The 17,443-nt window shown below is 40.8% G+C and overlaps 7 protein-coding genes across 7 annotated transcripts; 4 read left to right on the plus strand and 3 right to left on the minus strand. All coding sequences in view use genetic code 12, as the record gives it.

The window, feature by feature from the left end:
* Positions 1–106: 106 nt before the first annotated feature.
* Positions 107–3,334, plus strand: SRO77 (putative Rab GTPase-binding protein; the record flags this gene model as incomplete). Its single annotated transcript, XM_051814319.1, has 1 exon — positions 107–3,334. One exon carries the CDS (start codon positions 107–109, stop codon positions 3,332–3,334), a length of 3,228 nt encoding a protein of 1,075 aa, XP_051672054.1.
* A 111-nt stretch (positions 3,335–3,445) lies between these two features.
* On the plus strand, positions 3,446–4,492 carry CANMA_002270 (uncharacterized protein; the record flags this gene model as incomplete). The annotated part of the gene is made up of 1 exon (XM_051814320.1): positions 3,446–4,492. The coding sequence occupies one exon, from the start codon at positions 3,446–3,448 to the stop codon at positions 4,490–4,492; it is 1,047 nt and encodes a 348-aa protein (XP_051672055.1).
* Positions 4,493–4,516: 24 nt separating this feature from the next.
* Positions 4,517–5,905, minus strand: CANMA_002271 (putative serine--tRNA ligase; the record flags this gene model as incomplete). Its single annotated transcript, XM_051814321.1, has 1 exon — positions 4,517–5,905. One exon carries the CDS (start codon positions 5,903–5,905, stop codon positions 4,517–4,519), a length of 1,389 nt encoding a protein of 462 aa, XP_051672056.1.
* A 195-nt stretch (positions 5,906–6,100) lies between these two features.
* GNP1 (amino acid transporter) lies at positions 6,101–7,831 on the minus strand (the record flags this gene model as incomplete). The annotated part of the gene is made up of 1 exon (XM_051814322.1): positions 6,101–7,831. The coding sequence occupies one exon, from the start codon at positions 7,829–7,831 to the stop codon at positions 6,101–6,103; it is 1,731 nt and encodes a 576-aa protein (XP_051672057.1).
* A 2,043-nt stretch (positions 7,832–9,874) lies between these two features.
* CANMA_002273 (metalloendopeptidase) lies at positions 9,875–12,187 on the minus strand (the record flags this gene model as incomplete). Its single annotated transcript, XM_051814323.1, has 1 exon — positions 9,875–12,187. The coding sequence occupies one exon, from the start codon at positions 12,185–12,187 to the stop codon at positions 9,875–9,877; it is 2,313 nt and encodes a 770-aa protein (XP_051672058.1).
* Positions 12,188–12,497: 310 nt separating this feature from the next.
* Positions 12,498–15,158, plus strand: PKH3 (protein kinase; the record flags this gene model as incomplete). The annotated part of the gene is made up of 1 exon (XM_051814324.1): positions 12,498–15,158. The coding sequence occupies one exon, from the start codon at positions 12,498–12,500 to the stop codon at positions 15,156–15,158; it is 2,661 nt and encodes an 886-aa protein (XP_051672059.1).
* A 209-nt stretch (positions 15,159–15,367) lies between these two features.
* Positions 15,368–17,428, plus strand: CANMA_002275 (tetratricopeptide repeat protein; the record flags this gene model as incomplete). The annotated part of the gene is made up of 1 exon (XM_051814325.1): positions 15,368–17,428. The coding sequence occupies one exon, from the start codon at positions 15,368–15,370 to the stop codon at positions 17,426–17,428; it is 2,061 nt and encodes a 686-aa protein (XP_051672060.1).
* Between the last annotated feature and the right edge of the window lie 15 nt (positions 17,429–17,443).

Below are 17,443 nucleotides of genomic sequence, written 5' to 3' on the forward strand. Positions count from 1 at the left end.
CAATGTTTCTTTTTTTAACCAGCCTCAACTCACGTCACGACGAAACGTTAAAAGAAAACGTAAATCGCATGGCCAAACATAGTCTACTATTCACCAGCAGCCTAGAATGTTCTCAAAACTAAAGTCACGGAAAGCGCCTCTTTCTTTAAATTCCATATCCAATACATTGAAAACAAAAGGAGCTAAAAACCTTTCACCAGAAGAAATCAACGCAAAGAAAATTGATATAGATGTCGTTAATCAACTTGGAGTGCCAAAGGATTCCATTACGGCAATAGCCTACGATCCGATCCAGTCGCTACTTGCAGTAGCGACAAAGGACAATGATGTTCGAGTTTTCGGTCAGATTAATGTCGAGGTTGTATTTGAGTTCAATATAAAACATCCAATTGTGTCGCTTCGATTCGTCAAGGGCGTTTATTTACTATGCTCATCACCAGGCTCAGGCCTTACCGTGCTCTCCTTGCACTCAAAACAGATTATCGGAACATTTTCCTTTCCGGGGACCGTCACGGCTGCCGAAACGGACCCTTCGTTGGACTGGGTCATATTCGGTCTCGCAAACGGAAGTTTAATATTCTACGACGTTGATAGATTGAATTTGACTCAGTTTCGGATTGATAATTTGCAAAAAAAAGTGATGCCCAAGGAAAAGATGTCGCCTGTTGTTTCCATTGAATGGCACCCGCGTGATATTGGAACGATATTGGTGGCTTATAATCAATGTGCTATAGTGTATTCCTTAGTCACGGGACAGATCAAGAGCACTTTAACGTACACTTTATTGAAAGAGCACAAGGGGTTTCAGTATTCGAACCACATTGCCACGGGGGGCAAGAAGAAGTTGTTTGGATCCCTGAAATCCGTCACGCCGTTGATTAAAGAAGCCCATTACCATCCCAATGGGCTACACGCAGTGACTGTGCATAATGACAACACCATAGTATTCTGGGACATAGAAGGAGGCGTCCTTTTGGAAGCAAGGACATTGTATGAAACCCAGCTCCACAGACCTGGCGCGTACTTGGAAGTTCCTGAACATTTCAATCCTATTGAGCAGGTCAGATGGGTGTGCGGAGAGGATCCAGAGGAAACCAGATTGCTAGTGAGTGGAGGCGACCCCGAGGCTACAAACACTATATCTGTGTTGGACTTCGGATACACTTTGAAGTATTCCATGACGTCACATGAAAAGCAAGGAATCTTTTATGCTCATCCTCAAGGTGGCCAACGCAAAATACCAATCAACTTTTACTTGAACGAAAAAGATGTTGACGGGGTTGAAACAGAAGTTATAACCAAGATTGAACCAATAACCCAAACCGGCTCTCCTTACTTTCATGGTGGTCACAATCCTTCATTCTTGTTACTTGTTTCAAACTTGGGCAGACTATACGTGGTTTCGTTTTCAGATAAGGCGGGTGGTCAAGGTAGCGGAGATTTGGGAAACACTATACTTCCGACATCGCTTTCATTAATTGTTCCTCCTTTATGCTATTGTGACGTGCAGTCGATTATTCGAGTTGATTGGTACAGTATCATGTCAAGTCGTGCTTCTCAGGGTGTTAGCTCTAAAGTGAAACCATTACTTTACGGAGGGGCCCCCGTGCCTTTGGGTAAAATACACAAGCCTCTTGGATACAACGACGGACTTCGGAACATTATGATAACTGGTCATGAAAACGGACTAGTGAGGTTCATTGACATTACAAAAGGTGAACAGCTGGGTGGTGAAAGTATAGTCCAAGTGGCATTGAGGCCTACTTTGTATGACTACAACAACCCAGCCAATCTTAGAGTGATAAAAGCTTCGTGTTCTTTTCAAGGCCGTGAGCTTCTTGTTGGTTTGGCTTCTGGGGAGGTTGTTATTTGCAAATTTGGTAAAACTCCCAATGTAAAGAATGCTGGAATTAGCACTGGCAAGGACTATAGCGATTGCCGCATCCATCACGAGAATGGAAGCGCACTGCTTGTGGATATCAGTGGTAGAATCTCAGGCTCCGTTGCAACTTCAGCTTCTTTCTTACCTTTGTTTTTGTTGAGGCTTGACCCATCGGAACAAATATCAGTGCTAAAAATGAGTGATGCAGGATTTGCTGCCGTTGGTTATAAATCAGGAAGATTGGTGGTTTGTGATATCTCAAGAGGTCCTGCTGTGATTTTCAATCTCGACAATGTCAAGGAAAACTTGGCATCAGTTACTGGAAACTGCTACCCTACTGTGCTTGAGTTTTCAATTATGGAATTTGGCATGGATGGGTACTCGTCATTGGTGTTGAATGTGGGCACCAACTGTGGAGGCAATTTGTTATTTTACAAGATTACTCCTATGGGCAATGGGGGCTATCAAGTTGAATTTGCCAACAAGACAGCACATCTTAATTATAGAACAGCTGATGGCGGTGACGCAGAGGCTTCCAAACTTCTGCAATTGATACCAATCGAAGCTCAATACGGATACTCAGCAGTTGCTGATAAAAAGAAATTTGAGCAATTAGCCACGGGTGTACCTATACCGGGGTACATAATCACCGTGTCCGACAGAGATGTCAGGGTGATCACGGCACCAAAGACAAAACTAGCGCACAAGGTAGTCGATGATACGTGTTTGAAGGCAAGCGTGGTTCATTATAAAGACAAAGGTGTTGTGTTGGCAGTGCTTGTTAAAACAGGATTTATCAAGTTGCTCTCCTTGCCCTCTTTACATGATATCGCCAATATCAAATTCCCCAAAGAGACATATCGCATGTTGCAAGAATCATTGGAATCGGGAACTGCATTTGACTCTGACTTGTTATCCTCAGGTGAAATTTTTGTTAGAACATCAGAGACAGAGTCTGTTTACATTTCTGCTTACGAAAAGGTCAAGTCGAAGGATGAAACTGAGGCAGATAAATTGTTCAATCCAAATGCTATCATCCCGCCTAGACCATCGGCTAGCACCTTACTGTGGGCTAAAGGGCAAATCAGTTATGTCTCTGTTGAAGATCTAGCTATGCTCATTGCTGGCCCCAATAGAAAAGCTCCCAAGACAGAAGAATCAACGTTGGCGCATAACATCAGTCCTGAAGCCAACCCCCAAGCAAATTACGGTGGTTACAACGCAAGGGCGCCTAAAGAGAAAGATTATGAGGAACCAGTGAGAAAAGCAGGTCAAGGTGCAGGAGGATTTGGAACTCAAGGATTCATGAGATCTTTGCAAAACGGTTTACAAACTGCTGAAGAGACGTTCAATGACTATGCAAATAGTGCTAGTCAAACTTTTCAAGAGGGGTACGACGATCAGAGGAAGTCATTCTACAGCTCTGCCTTGCAAAGTAAATTTGGATTTTAGATAGTAGGTAGGCGTAGGAAATAGGTTACACAAAAGATATATATATATGTGTAAACAAAAACAAAAGAGCGCTGATTACGAGATCGCGTCAACACCACCCACCAACAGCCAATGGAGAGCAAGCAGAAGGAGAACCACCTCAGAGATGTCACTAATACTATAGTGTCATCCCAGAAAGTAAATTTACCTAGTGGCACTCTAAACTTGGATAAGCATTTCGACTTGATTCATGATACCCATAATGAATTACAACAACAGTTGCATCGGATAGAAACGTCGACAAGTCAAACCAATGTTGACTTGGAACAGCTTTACTCGCGACTGAAGAGCAACAATGATAACTTGAATAAGCTTTTGAGGAATGTTGTTGATTATTCAAATGAAGTAATAACGGAAGGAAATGCCACTAAGGCTGATATGAGTTTGATTATTAAAGCGCTAGAAGAGTTGAAGATGAGGGATGTTTCCTTGAAAGATGATGATTTTGCCAGGATAAAGGAAGTGATGCAGCTCATGTATGAGGAAAGTGGGGTAAACCATAACGAATTGAAAGTAGAACTACAGAAGCTAAATGCTTTAAAGGACAGTGACAAAAAGATTTTTCAAGAGCAATTTGATCATTTAGAAGAGTTAATCAAGACAGCGGGTAACTCAGCAAATCTGGATAAAGTAGAAGAGGTTTTGAAACAGACTCAAGAGTGGAGCAAAGAGTTTAGGCGAGAGTTAAAAGCATTTAGTGAACACGAAGAGCAAGCACAGTTTGCCAATCGTCAAGTATTGACGAAATTATCGGCACTTGAAAAACAACTACAAGATCGCGCCTCTAGTGAAAGATCCAACCTAGTGATTTCATCCCACGAATCAAAGATTAACGAATTGGAGATGAAAATACAAAATCTCGAGAACAAGTATGAATCACTTGTGGGAAAGTATAGCCAAAAATACAACCAGTTCAAGATCCTCCAACAACAATTGGACGACTTATCAAAAAGGGCACATACAGAATACTCCTCGGATCTGTTGCTGTCCAATCTTTACAATTTAAAGAGATTCCATAAAAGCAGTTTGCAAATGATTGACGAGCACGATTCCTTCCAGAGCGACAAACGAGTAGTCAGTACCCCAGTTGCATTTGCCAATAATTCAGACGATGAGTAGTATATATACAAGTTTTACATACCTTTATTCAGTTTTAGTAATGGAATCTTTGCCATCCATATATGGCACCAACACTTTTGGAATGCGTATAATGTCGTTTTCTCTGTCATAATTTTGCTCAATTAATGCAACAATGACCCTAGGCACAGCCATGCAAGTCCCATTCAACGTTGCTAAGTGTGAGACTTTATCGTCCTTTCCATTAAACCTGATGCCAAGTCTCCTTGATTGATAATCTCCACAATTGGAACAACTGGTTAACTCCCCCCAGGACCCTCTCCCCGGCATCCAGGCTTCAATGTCATATTTCTTCATCGCAGGAGATCCCAAGTCTGATGTAGGCATGTTAAGCAAACGGGCTTTTATGCCCAAGTCCTCAATAATTTCAAGCTGCAACCTTTTTATTCCTTCAAGCTCATCCGCAGCTTTCTCCAAATTTGTAAAGTGAAAAAGTTCAACTTTTGTAAATTCGTGAACTCGGTACAATCCTTTAGTGTCTTTACCACTGGCGCCAGCTTCAGCTCTATAAGACCTCGACACGCCAGAGTATTTAATAGGGAATTTTGTGCTCGATGGGAATATGGTGGAGGAATGAAGTGCTCCCAACGGGATCTCGGCAGTCCCTGTTAACGATCTTGGCTCGTTCTCAATTTGGTAAATTTGCTTCTCGTTATTCTGATCATTGGGTTTGAACCCACAAGCTTGTATTATTTCAGACTTTACAATTGAAGGAGGAATAACCATTTTGTAGCCATGTTGACGGGCTTTTGATAATGCATACTGCACCAAGGCTTGCTCAAGCAAAGCTCCGTCACCCAATAGATAGTACCACGAGGGCCCTGATATCCGCGATGCTATTGTAAAATCAAACAAGCCAAACTGTTCGCCGATAGTCTTGTGATCTTTCGACGAATCAGAGCCAACAAAATTATCAGCTTCTTGTGCTGAGGTGTTGATGTATTGCACCAACTCTTCCTCAGTCGCACTTTCTGGAGCAGTGGAGTCAATCAAATTTGGCAAAGCTTCGGCTCTGCTATATATTTCCTCTTGTAGATCTTTGACGTATTTTTCCAATGGCTTGATTTCGCTCTTGATTTCGCTTAGTCTGAGTTTAACGTTATCAAGGTTTGGATCTTTCTTCTGTATCTTCTCCGCAAGTTCGGTACGTTCTCTCTTCAATGCATTGATCTTAGTGTAAGTCTGAGACTGTACGGGCCGGTTTTCGACAATAAAATCTACGTCAGCGATCAAACTCCTTGGTAGTTGACGCCTGTTTATCGATTCCTTGTATGCATCAGATTGCACCACAATGGCATTTAAATCCAATTGGGCTCGAAGAAGTGTAGATGAGTTTTTCGCCGCCGTGCTGGCAAACCGTAAAAACAGTCTTGGTGTTCGTGTTGGACAAAGCATAGATGGAAGTTGATTGTCACCAACTGCAAAAAAAAAAAATCCCAAACCGAAATATTCTTTTTTTTATGCCACAAGATTTCAAGACATAGGTTAATACAGTCCAGACTACACAGTTTATCATTTACCAGTTCAGTTTTAAATACATTTAACACAGTCATAAACAATCTTAACTATAAATAAATCATTCATTCCATTTTAAAAGAATAATATTTGCAAAACCTTCTTATAAAATGGTGCCTTCTTCCATTTTTCTCTCTCTTCTTCCTTTTCAATGGCCAACAACTCTTCATCAAAAATGGTTCTATCCAAATTTATATCAATGTCTTTCAAAGGAACAAAAAGCGACCAATTGCGAGTCCATAATTTGTGGCAAACGTAAAAGAAGATCAACACAATAGCACCAAGATAGTTTTGGAAAAATGAGGAAACGTTCGGTTTACCTTCACCTTTAGGATACAATGCAATCCAAAATTGAGCAATCAAAACCAAAACATACCAAATTATGGCATAGTATGACCCAATAATACCAGTGTTAGCTACATATCCCAATGAATCGGTAGAAATATTATTGTACTTCAAAGCAGCTCTGAAGCGCACATGGGATATACAAATACCACTCCAAGTAAAGATTTGGGACAATCCAGAAATTGCAAGCAACCAGTTGAAAACCGTTTCCTGCTTCTTGTATGCTGCAATAAATGAGAACAATCCAAAGAATGCACAGACTGCAAGAGCACGCAATGGTCTACCGGTTCTATCAATGTAGTTGAACCACTTTGGTGCAAATCCTTGCTCAGATAACGATTGCAATGTTCTAGAAGACGAATACAACGCCGAAGATGCAACGGAAGTGACTGAAATAAGAATGACGGCATTTATAATTGAGGGCACTGCCTTGACACCATGCAATGCAGCAGCCAAGACATAAGGAGAAGCATGTGATCCACCACCGCTGGATCCCATCAATCTGTCCGAATTGTAAGGAACAAGCAAACCAACAATCGTCAAACTACCAAGCATGACAATCACAATACGATATGCAACCAACTTGGTGGCGATTGGAATAGCTCTCCTTGGGTTTGATTGCTCACTAGCACTCAATGCAACAAATTCAGTTTGTCCAAACGCAAAACTTCCAGTGACAAAAACCGAACACAACCCTTTAAAGTTGGTATAGTATCCGGGATCTCTCCAATACCTACCTCCAATGAATTCGTGGTTGGGTCCTCCACCAACATTGACAACTATTCCCATAATGATGAACCCAACAATCATCATAATTTTACAAGATCCAATGATGAACTCAGCCTCTCCGTACCCTGATGCTCCAATAAAGTTAATAGTCACAACCACTACGTAAAAAATTGTAACCCAAACATCAGCATTAACAGTTGTGTTCCAATACGAGATAGTAATTGCTGCAGTAACCAATTCAATTGAGATAACGGACAACCATTGGATACAATAATTCCAAGTGATGGCAAACGCGACCGATTCATCTATAAACCTTCTAGGGTAGTTATTGTACCCACCGGAAAGGTCAGAGTAGTTAACCGCCATCTCACCTGCTGCTTGTAAAGTTGGATATAAAAAGGATCCAACGATGGCAAAACCAATGACTAGAAACAATGGTCCGGATTTATGCAACACCAGCCCAGTACCAACCAAAAGACCGGTACCGATACCAGTAACAAGGGCCATAAGAATTAAATGACGTAGACTGATAGCCTTGGACATCTGACGCCCAACTTCATGTTTCTGAGATTCATCCACTTCCTTTCGCCTAAACGAGTCCTTGAATCTGGTGAATTTCGACGTTCCTTCGTCGGCAACTTCAATCATGTATGGAGATTCAACCGAATCATTGTAATCGGCCTCCTTGGGCACTGCCAGCGCCAGCGGTGTTAGTTTCTCAATAGGTGCCATTGGAAGTTATAAATCAAGTAATATTTAATGTGTGTTGGGTGTGTGTGTGTGTGTGGGTTTTAATACAAGTGTTTCAATACACAATGATAGAAGTCAGAACGATCTGCCCGAAAGAGTGTGGGTTGGAAACACAGTTATGGTAGATTGATAAAAAGTGCAGATTAAAATTGATTTATACTATTCGAAAGAAAGTTAGCGCTGGGGGAAGTAGAAAATTTTATTATTTTACGTCAGTCACATCTGCTGATTAAATGTACAAAATGGGTCACAACTGCAAAATTGCAAAAAACAATTGGATAGCAAGAGGAAAGAGACAGAGAGAGAGATGATGATAACACAAAGAAAAAGTGTAAAATTCGGAAAGAATTAGAAAAAAAAAAAAAAAAAAAGAAACAAAAAAAGAGAAGAAGGAGATAAAAAAAGAAACATTTAAGCCGTTATGCAGACCACTAGGCAATACACATCTCTTTCTCCCCACTTTCTATTGAGAAAAACAAAGGAGGTAGGGCCCTGGAGATCAACTTACATTAAGAACATCGAAGTTATGAAAGGTGGGGATTTTAACCTCAAAGCGCCGTTTTGCAACTAAAGGGACGTGGGGTTGTATAGAGTTTGGCATTCTTGGGGTTTTAACATGGGGCATTGTGAGGAAAAAGAAACTTTAATAAGAATCCATTATTCAAACAAATGAGGTTTAGTCAGACCGGGCTTATAGTAGTTATCAAATAAAATTATCAAGACCGAGTTACAATAGAGAATTGAGTTTCAAAATGAGATTGCGAGGAAATTACTGTTTGTCTTTGCTGATAAATGTACGATTTCCGGTTATTTCTTGAGGCAGGAAGTGAAGAATCCTGAAGCATTTGAGTGAATTAACGCTTAAGGTCATTGTAGATAACAAATAGTTACAATAACAATTCTGATCCGGTTAGAGTCGGATAAGCCGTTGTAGGACAGGGCATTTCAGTTCATAGGTTTTTGGCCAACCGAGACACACGTTGCAAAGATTGAGAGATAAAGATACAACACCAGTCAATTCTCTCCCGATTTCCTAGAGCAAACGTTCACGTTTAATTGTTTTACAACTTGAAGAGGCTTTAGTCAACCCAACACAATTATGGCACTTTGACTAAGCCACGTTCTGCGAAGACCTCGTCGCCAACGATAAAACTCTGTCACTAGCGTGGTACTCTCTACTAAAAGGCCATCTCTACTGAGAGAGCTCTATTATTTAGGAAACCTGGATCAACTAGTTAGTTGTCTAGTACGAACATCCTTCCACCGCGCTTAGCCGATAAATTTCAGAACCAGTAAGCAAAACCCAGCGTTTTATTTATAGTTGTACAGAGAAATGCAAAGGCTTGACAAACATTTAAAATTGTTGCATTCTTTGCACAGCTTAATCGATAGAATTTTATTGGGGTAGATATGAGTTTTGTAAGGAAATTTGCAAGAAAAAGGCAATTTGTAACTTATTTATTGTGTTTATGGGCTGTTCTCTCCCTCTCCCTCTGCCGCCGTCAGGAAAAAGAGATCTGTTTTGTTTACGCGTAATGAACTTAAAATTTCTTTTTTCTTTTTCCTTTAAATTTCTTTTTTATTCCTTTTATGAACAAGAAAAAGGCATTTTGACGTAAAATAGTTGGTTTTGTGTAACTATGTTATCAAAAGAAAAAAGGTATGATATGCCGTAACCTTAACATACCACTTCAATATCAGGCCCAACACTTTTTACTCGCTAGACTCAGGCTTACCCGCAAAGCCTCTAGTCTACTAACCGGCAATTGGAAATCCTTTATAATGCCACACGTAGTGTTGGTCAATCTAACACGTCGTGGATAGTAAGCTTTCTTGCTCCCTACCATTGGCAGCTGACGTCATATCTAGATTTTTTGATATGCCATGTATCAACCAATACCGAGATTCGACCAATCAGTAATGTCACTTTCCTACAATGACAAAATACTCTCTTCTACTATCTTCATCCATAAGCCATTATTTTTCTTCCTTATATTACATTCTATACTCCATATACACATATATTTACAAGCTGGCATTTTTGCCAATCAACTCCATGGCATTAGAATTACCTTCTTTCAACTCTTCAATCCCTAATGCATCAGCAAGACACAACCAGGGGTCCTTGGTTCCTCCCCACTTCAAGACGCTACTCTTATATCTCGTTCCAGCTTCTTTGTTCCATGGATCATTTTGGAACAAGCCTTGCCAAAGTTTCTCAGCAATAGCTCTATCAAGCAAATACAGGTAATATACCGCACCATAGGAGAACAAATGAGGGAACTTGCCATGCCACGTTGACCACTTATCCGCAAAGACTTCAAGATCCTGCTCGACTGAATGATAAACCTCCGTTGAATCCACTTCATTTAAGCCCGTTTCCAACTTGTCAACAATCTCGGTGCTGTGCAATGCTTGATCTAAGGTGGCCATTTTGCTCTGCATAAATGTTTCACAAGCCAGTAAGGTGTTCTTGTCATGATGTGCTTGTTCGAGTAATTTTTGGGGAATTGGCTCACCGGTTTGATAGTGTCTACCGATTTTTGTCAAGACTCGCAAGTCTTTACTGAATGATTCCATCAATACTGAAGGTATTTCAACGAAATCCGTAGCACATCTGGTTCCAGACAAATTATGCAACTCCGTTCTTCCAATCATTGAATGCATTGCATGTCCCATTTCGTGGAAAATCGTATCAACCTGGTCTAGGGATAATAGTGTAGGACCGTTTCCAAAACTGTTGCTAAAGTTGCAAACTAATGAAATGACTGGAACTTGGTAGTCTTTATCAAGTTGCACCTTCTTTTTGTACTCCGCTTCATTCTCCCACGAGTGAAGTCTGCGCAGACAAACAATGGTGAAATGTGATGGCATAACTTTTTGAGACCAAAAATCAAGGTAAAGGTACCCCAAAACCAGATTGCATTCGTTGTCAATAACTTTCAACTTCCTCACCTGCTTATTGTCCCACACCTCACCCAGTAGTGTAGCTTCAGGAACAAATGAAATATTGTACAAACTCTCAAACAATTTACTCAACCCAGCTATAACCGTTCCTACAGAAAAGTACTCTGAAATCTTTTCCTGGACTCCTACATCCTGTTGCTTATTCTCTTGCATTCTCGAAAGTAGTAAATCCCGATCCCACGGTTCTATACTACGTATCAACGAATCTTTATCCTTGTACTCTACTTTCTGATCCTTGTACTTGCTCAATAGTTCCAATTCATTAGACACGGACGTGCTTCTCAAAGACTTTTGAATATTCTTCAAAAACGCCATAACATTCTCAGGGGACTTGGCCATCTTATGCTCTAGCTGATAATGAGCATACGATTTGTACCCTAACATCTTTGACAACAATGCACGGTAGGTTACAAACCTATCAAGAATACTAATCAGATCAGAAGATGCATTGTGTAAGGCAACCCATACTTTTCGCCTCAACTCGCTTGACTTACACTTTGTTAATATGGAGTACGGAAGGCGGGCAACCAAGGGCACATAATATTCATTTGCAACTTTCTCTCCTTGATACTTTGATTGAAACAGAAGAATCTCCTGTTTTAACAGTGAATCTTCAATGCTTTCAAAATCTTCGGCAGTGACTCTACACCAAGGTGAATTCAAGGAACTAATCTCATTGTTAAAATGCGAGCCAAGTAATGAGATTTCCTGGGTTATGGCGACAAAGTTGTCTCTTGTTTCCGGATCCATGTGAATGCCTGATCTTTCAAAATCTTGTCGCAAATACTCACCAACCTTTATTTCTTCATCAGTCAATTTTGATGTTATCAGTGAATCACTAAGCACTTCAACCAAAGTAGTATATAGTTCTACGTTGGTATTTAGTTGGTTCATATACTCAAAAAGGATTTCGTGTGTTTGCTGTGCAGCGTTGATCCATTTGGAACTAGGATGGGCTATTCTGATAAACTCTGCAACATCAATGACCCGACAGAGAATATCAGACAACTGGTCTAGTTTTTTGATGTAATCTAATTTGCCTTGATGGGTTTTGTTGCTCAACATTTCCCCAACTAGCAATTTGGCATCCTCCAAAGATTGCTTTGAAAACAGTACCAACCCCAGTGGACTCTTTAAATGCTCATTCTTGAACAATCCAGTATCATGTGTTGTAAAGGACAAAGGTAATGTGTATGCAGAGTTGCTGCCAATAAAGGCGTCAAAATATTTCTGATCATCAAAGATCCTTGCCAAGTCTGTCTTTCCCTGGCTCTGTCGATTTAATGTAGAGCTTGTAAACGACCTTAGTAATGATGCATGGGCTGTCTGATGTCGCCACCCATATCGTAGTATCTTTGACGTAGCTTTCATGATAACTTCACACTCTTCAACAATTAAGTAGACAAAAGACTTGTTCTGTATCTAAATCTCTCTTGTCTCAGGTATCCATACAAATGTAAAGGGTGTTTTCCTGTGCAGTGGCTTCGTTAATTCGTACTAAGCCAAGGCTTTGATCTAAATTTGGAAAACGTACGTTAAGCTAAGCAAAAAAAAACAAATTCAAAAAAAAAAAAACACGACAAAAGAAAAACTTGATAGAGCTAAACCAAAACTCAACAGGCTGGCATATTCAACTAATTTGTGCAAAACATCGACTATCCTCGTTATCGATGCTTGAGCTATGTCATATAGATCAAATGTACCAACCCAATCGAGTCTGTCATCAACACAACCCGTATTCAACAATGACTTGCCCAATCATTTGGTAAAACAGTTATCTCAATCGCATATACTGAGTGCAAATTCCGCGGCAATAAAAGTACCACCACCATCAACAATGCAACAACCGCCGGTTCCTACTACTAAAAAGAAGTCTGCTCGTGACTATCAATTCGGAGCAACTATTGGAGAAGGGTCATATTCTACAGTTTACTCGGCAATGGACAAACAGCTGAAGAAAACATATGCCATTAAAGTATTATCGAAGCGACACATTGTAAAAGAAAATAAAATCAAATACGTCAATATTGAGAAAACAACTCTTCACAGATTGGGTCAACAGCATCCCGGAATTGTCCAACTATACTACACTTTTCAAGACGAGTCAAGCTTGTTTTTCGTTTTGGACTTTGCCGAGTACGGGGAACTATTATCAATCATACGGAAACTTGGATCCTTGTCTGAACCTGTGTCAAAGTTTTACATGTGCCAGATTGTTGATGCAGTCAAGTTTATTCATCTGAAAGGGGTTATACATAGAGATCTCAAACCAGAAAACATTTTGGTCGGACACGACTTTAATTTGAAGATTACTGACTTTGGTGCCGCCAAATTGTTTGGAGAAAATGATGAGGATGGTGAGAAGATAGACTATAAATCCGTCAATGCTGAGGCTGAGGGTCAAGGTCAAGGTCAAGTGTCTCGCGAGAGGTTTGGATCCTTTGTTGGAACTGCAGAATATGTTTCTCCCGAATTGCTAAAGGACAATATTTGTGGATTTGAGTCTGATATATGGGCAATTGGCTGCATCCTTTATCAGTTCTTTAATGGCTCGCCTCCATTCAAGGGTAATACTGAGTACTTGACGTTTCAAAAGATTATTGACCTTGAGTATTCTTACAAATCGCCTAAACCAATTCCTAACGAAGTGACAGAAATCATTGAGAAAATATTGGTACTGAATCCTTCAGAAAGGCCCACTATTCCTGGAATTATGTCCTTTAGGTGGTTCAATGACGTTGATTGGAGCGATACTCGATATATATGGCATAGAAAAGTGCCAAAACTTGAAAGTTACTATGGTACCGAAAGTTTATCACAATTAATGGTTCCTCGGTTCAAAAATGGAGCTAACAGGGAGATGAACAAATCATCTTCTTATCACCAATTACAGTCGCAGATCAATAATTCCGATTTAAACTTCTTGCCTGCAATAGGAGCTAAAAAAACTTTCAAACCTCCAACAGCTATACGGAAGAATACATCATCAAATGCGAATGGTGATACAACACCGACCCCACCGTATTTGCCGAATGTTCTGCCACCTAAAAGGCGTGATATACAGCAAGCAGCTCCTCTTGCGCAGGTGAACCAGCCTGTATTTACAGTGCCCGCCAAGAACAGTCAACCACCAATTCCAGGACCTCAGCAGCAACTACACCAGCAGCATCAACAACAACAACAACAGCAGCAGCAGCAGCAACAAAAGGGACCTGTCCAATATTTGCATCGACCTCCTCAGACCCAACCATCCACGCCTAGAGTCCAAACACAGGGGAAACCAAATATCAGAGCTAATACAGCTTTCCAAAATATGCCTCGTACTACAAAACCTTCACATACTTCACCGCCACCAGAATTGAATTCGTATTCCAAGACTGATTCTCGGAGTATTTCAGAGAAACCCAAGTCAAGTGTACCAGAGGTTCCCAAAACATCCCCTGATGCGGCAGCTGCTGCGGCCGCTTTTGCCAATAAACAAAAGAGTAATGGTCAACCCAAACCAAAGACCCCACCAAGTACAAGCTTTCTCCTGCAGAAAACAAAGATAATCCCTAAACCTTCTCAAAAGGAAACAGTGCTAAAGTTCTATGAAGTATCTACCCTTCTTGCGCCTAATGAGAAGATTCTTAAAATGGATCTTCTAAAGCGAATGCAACTTCCAAAAAATGCGCTATCATTGAAATATGACGCTCTTGACGATACTGTTTTGGAGAGGATTGTGACAGAACATGCACAAGACTTGGAGAAGGGTTCCAAGCTAGTTCTTGCCTTTGTTACCAACATGGCAAGAATATTTCTCGTCGATTCAACTTTAGAGGTTATGTTGGTTGATTTGAAAGCAAATAATGGTGGCGATTACTTTATGTATGATTACGAGTTTGAAAATGATGAGAAAGACTCAACTAATGATCAATTGGGATTCTTGATCATCGAAGTTGTTAAGGAAAACGGAGATTTGTATTTCCTTCAGCAACTTATAAACAAAGCTCTGGAGCCAGAATTGATAAAGGTGTTGGATAAAAATGGCAACGAAGCTTCCGTTGGAAAACAGCACGGGTGGATTGATTGTTTATTGATTGCCAGAGAAACTTCAACCGTAGTGGTACTGGAAACCACAGCAACCAATGGAACGGATGGAAACAATGGAGCAAGTGGAGCATTATCCCAGTCAGCTGGTAGAAAAAATGATGAAATCAAAAGTAAGAAAGGGAGTGGTAAAAAGACTAAGAAGGAAACTAAACGTAGAGTGGCCAGTCTGCCATCAATGCATTCACCACCGTCGACCAATCAAGCGGCCAAGTTTGCACGTGCAGCCGCAGCTGCTGTTCGCCAAAGATAGTACTGATTATAGATACTTTATAGATAAGTACGATGAATAAAAGACTGCACATCGAGACAATCTTTTGTTTAATCTTGATTCACGTGCGAATCAACGTCACACGAAATTAAAGAAGAAAAAGAAAAAAAAGAACTGAAAAGAAAAGAAAATGTTGCAAGTAAAGTTCCGCTCCAGAATTTAGATTCCACGTTTTCATTATTATCGCCGATATGGAGCAACTAGGCTTTGATGGCATCAACAGATTTGCTCTAGACTACTACTTGGGTCAGGGATTGAAGGTGTCTTTTGATCGTCTTGTGCACGAATTGGAAGGCGGAGCACGCGTGTGTGGCGGAGACGAAGGTGACAATCAAAATCTCCTTTATTCTTTAAAGTACCTAACGGAGTATGCCTTAAAGAAAGAGTTTGAACAAGACTTAGAAGGTGATTTGCACGCTTCTCAAACTGATGGATATCACAAGAATTCAACTATTGAAAATATCGATCGAGTATTGTGTAGCCAACAACCGGGTAATTTCAGTTTCCCGCAATTACCAACCGCTGACTTGGTAAATAAAGTGAGCAATGGCATTAACTTTACTGAACTGATAGAAGTAAGGGAAAGTACACGAGTCAAGATCAATCAACTACTTTTACAAATTTTGGAAGAGAATTCAAGCTTGCAAATAACTGGTCAAGGACCCTCCAAAGATTTATTCTTGTACGCAGCACAATATCTTCAAGAAGTGAAAAGACGTACCGATGTAAGTGAGTTTTATTTCAACAACACCGTGCGAGCTTTTCTTGGCTCTAATGAGTTGCATATTGTCCCATATGTGGAATTTGTCGAAGCCTTTCGATCGAAACTCTTGTCCACTATAAAGATCCTAACACCCAGCTTCAAAGAAACACAAAGCTCAACCCAAAACCTGTTAAACGAACTACGAGAAAGAGGTAATAATTTGATGTCATTCTTGTGCTATGCTCAAGCAATAAAAGTATACACTGAAGCTTTGTTGCTTGCGCCACCATTCACACACGATGATGAGTCGCAAATTTACACCAACAGGGCAATTGCGTTTATAGGTCTCAACTGCGTCCCCGAAGCTATAGATGATTTGAACGCTGCAATTGTTTTAGACCGTGCATTCACTCCAGCTTGGACCCAATTAGGGTACTGCCACTTGTATATGGGAAACGGCTTGCTTGCCTTGGAGTGCTATGACCTTGCATTAAGATCCGCAGTAGGGGAGATATTGCCCAACAACTTTCCTAATAGCGGATCTATTGTTGATGAATATAGGAGCTTGAGAACCAAGACGGTGTTGCCTCAGTTTATCAAGAGATTGAGCTCAGCGATTGCCTTGACCGAAAAAAGAGCTTATCAACAAGATGTTCCAGAAGACAAAATCAAAAACATAATCAGCGATGTTAGAAAATTGCTCGCTCGATTAAGAGCAGTTGGACCAGAAGTTGATCGCGATTGCTTTACGTACATGCCTGTTTATCGTGACTCTTCTTTGAGAGACCTTTCACAGCGAATCAACGAGAGTCGTCCAAATATATTAACACCTGAGGTGACGCAGAACATGCTTGCCAGGAATGGTATGGAAACAGCCACCGTTACCGAGATCGAAAGACCACCTCACTTTAATACAGAGCGCAACCCCACTGCTCGCAATCCGGCTGGCAATAGAGAAGGAAGTCCAGATATCCAAGTTTTTGGGCCCATGAACTCTGAAACATGGCCCCTCAGTAGTCTAAGAGATATGATAGGAGGAATTGCAGAAGGTGGCACAAGAAATACAGCACAAAATTCACAACAACCCGCTCCGGGTGGTGATACAACCGGCTCTGGGGCTGCTGATGATGATGCAGCTGCTGCTGCTGATACGGGCACTGGGGATCAAAGCAACTCTGCAACAAACAACTCAAATGCGAATACGAATGCCAGTCGGTCGCCTATGTCCAACGAACGCCCAAATTTATCAAATATGTTACCTGATGCTATTCGCCATGTATTGAACCCAGGCTTATTAAACACTTTTGAAAGATTTACGCAGGGTGAGGGAACTGGAGCTTTATTTGTCAATGGGGTTGAGGTCTCTGGTAGGAGCAATAATAGACAGGGCGGTGAAAACACGGCTCATTCGGAAACTCGACAACAGGCTGGAACCCAGACACAGACCGATCTGACAAATACCGAAGAAACCAGAAATAGGGCACGTGACCAAAGCAATTCAGGTGATAATCCTCCTGATTTTGACTTCAATGATCAAGAGTTAGACTGAGAGAGCATTGGTACC

The sequence above is a fragment of the Candida margitis genome (genome assembly GCF_024628925.1).
Source record: "Candida margitis strain CBS 14175 chromosome Unknown scaffold12, whole genome shotgun sequence".
Taxonomy (NCBI): domain Eukaryota; kingdom Fungi; phylum Ascomycota; class Pichiomycetes; order Serinales; family Debaryomycetaceae; genus Lodderomyces; species Lodderomyces margitis.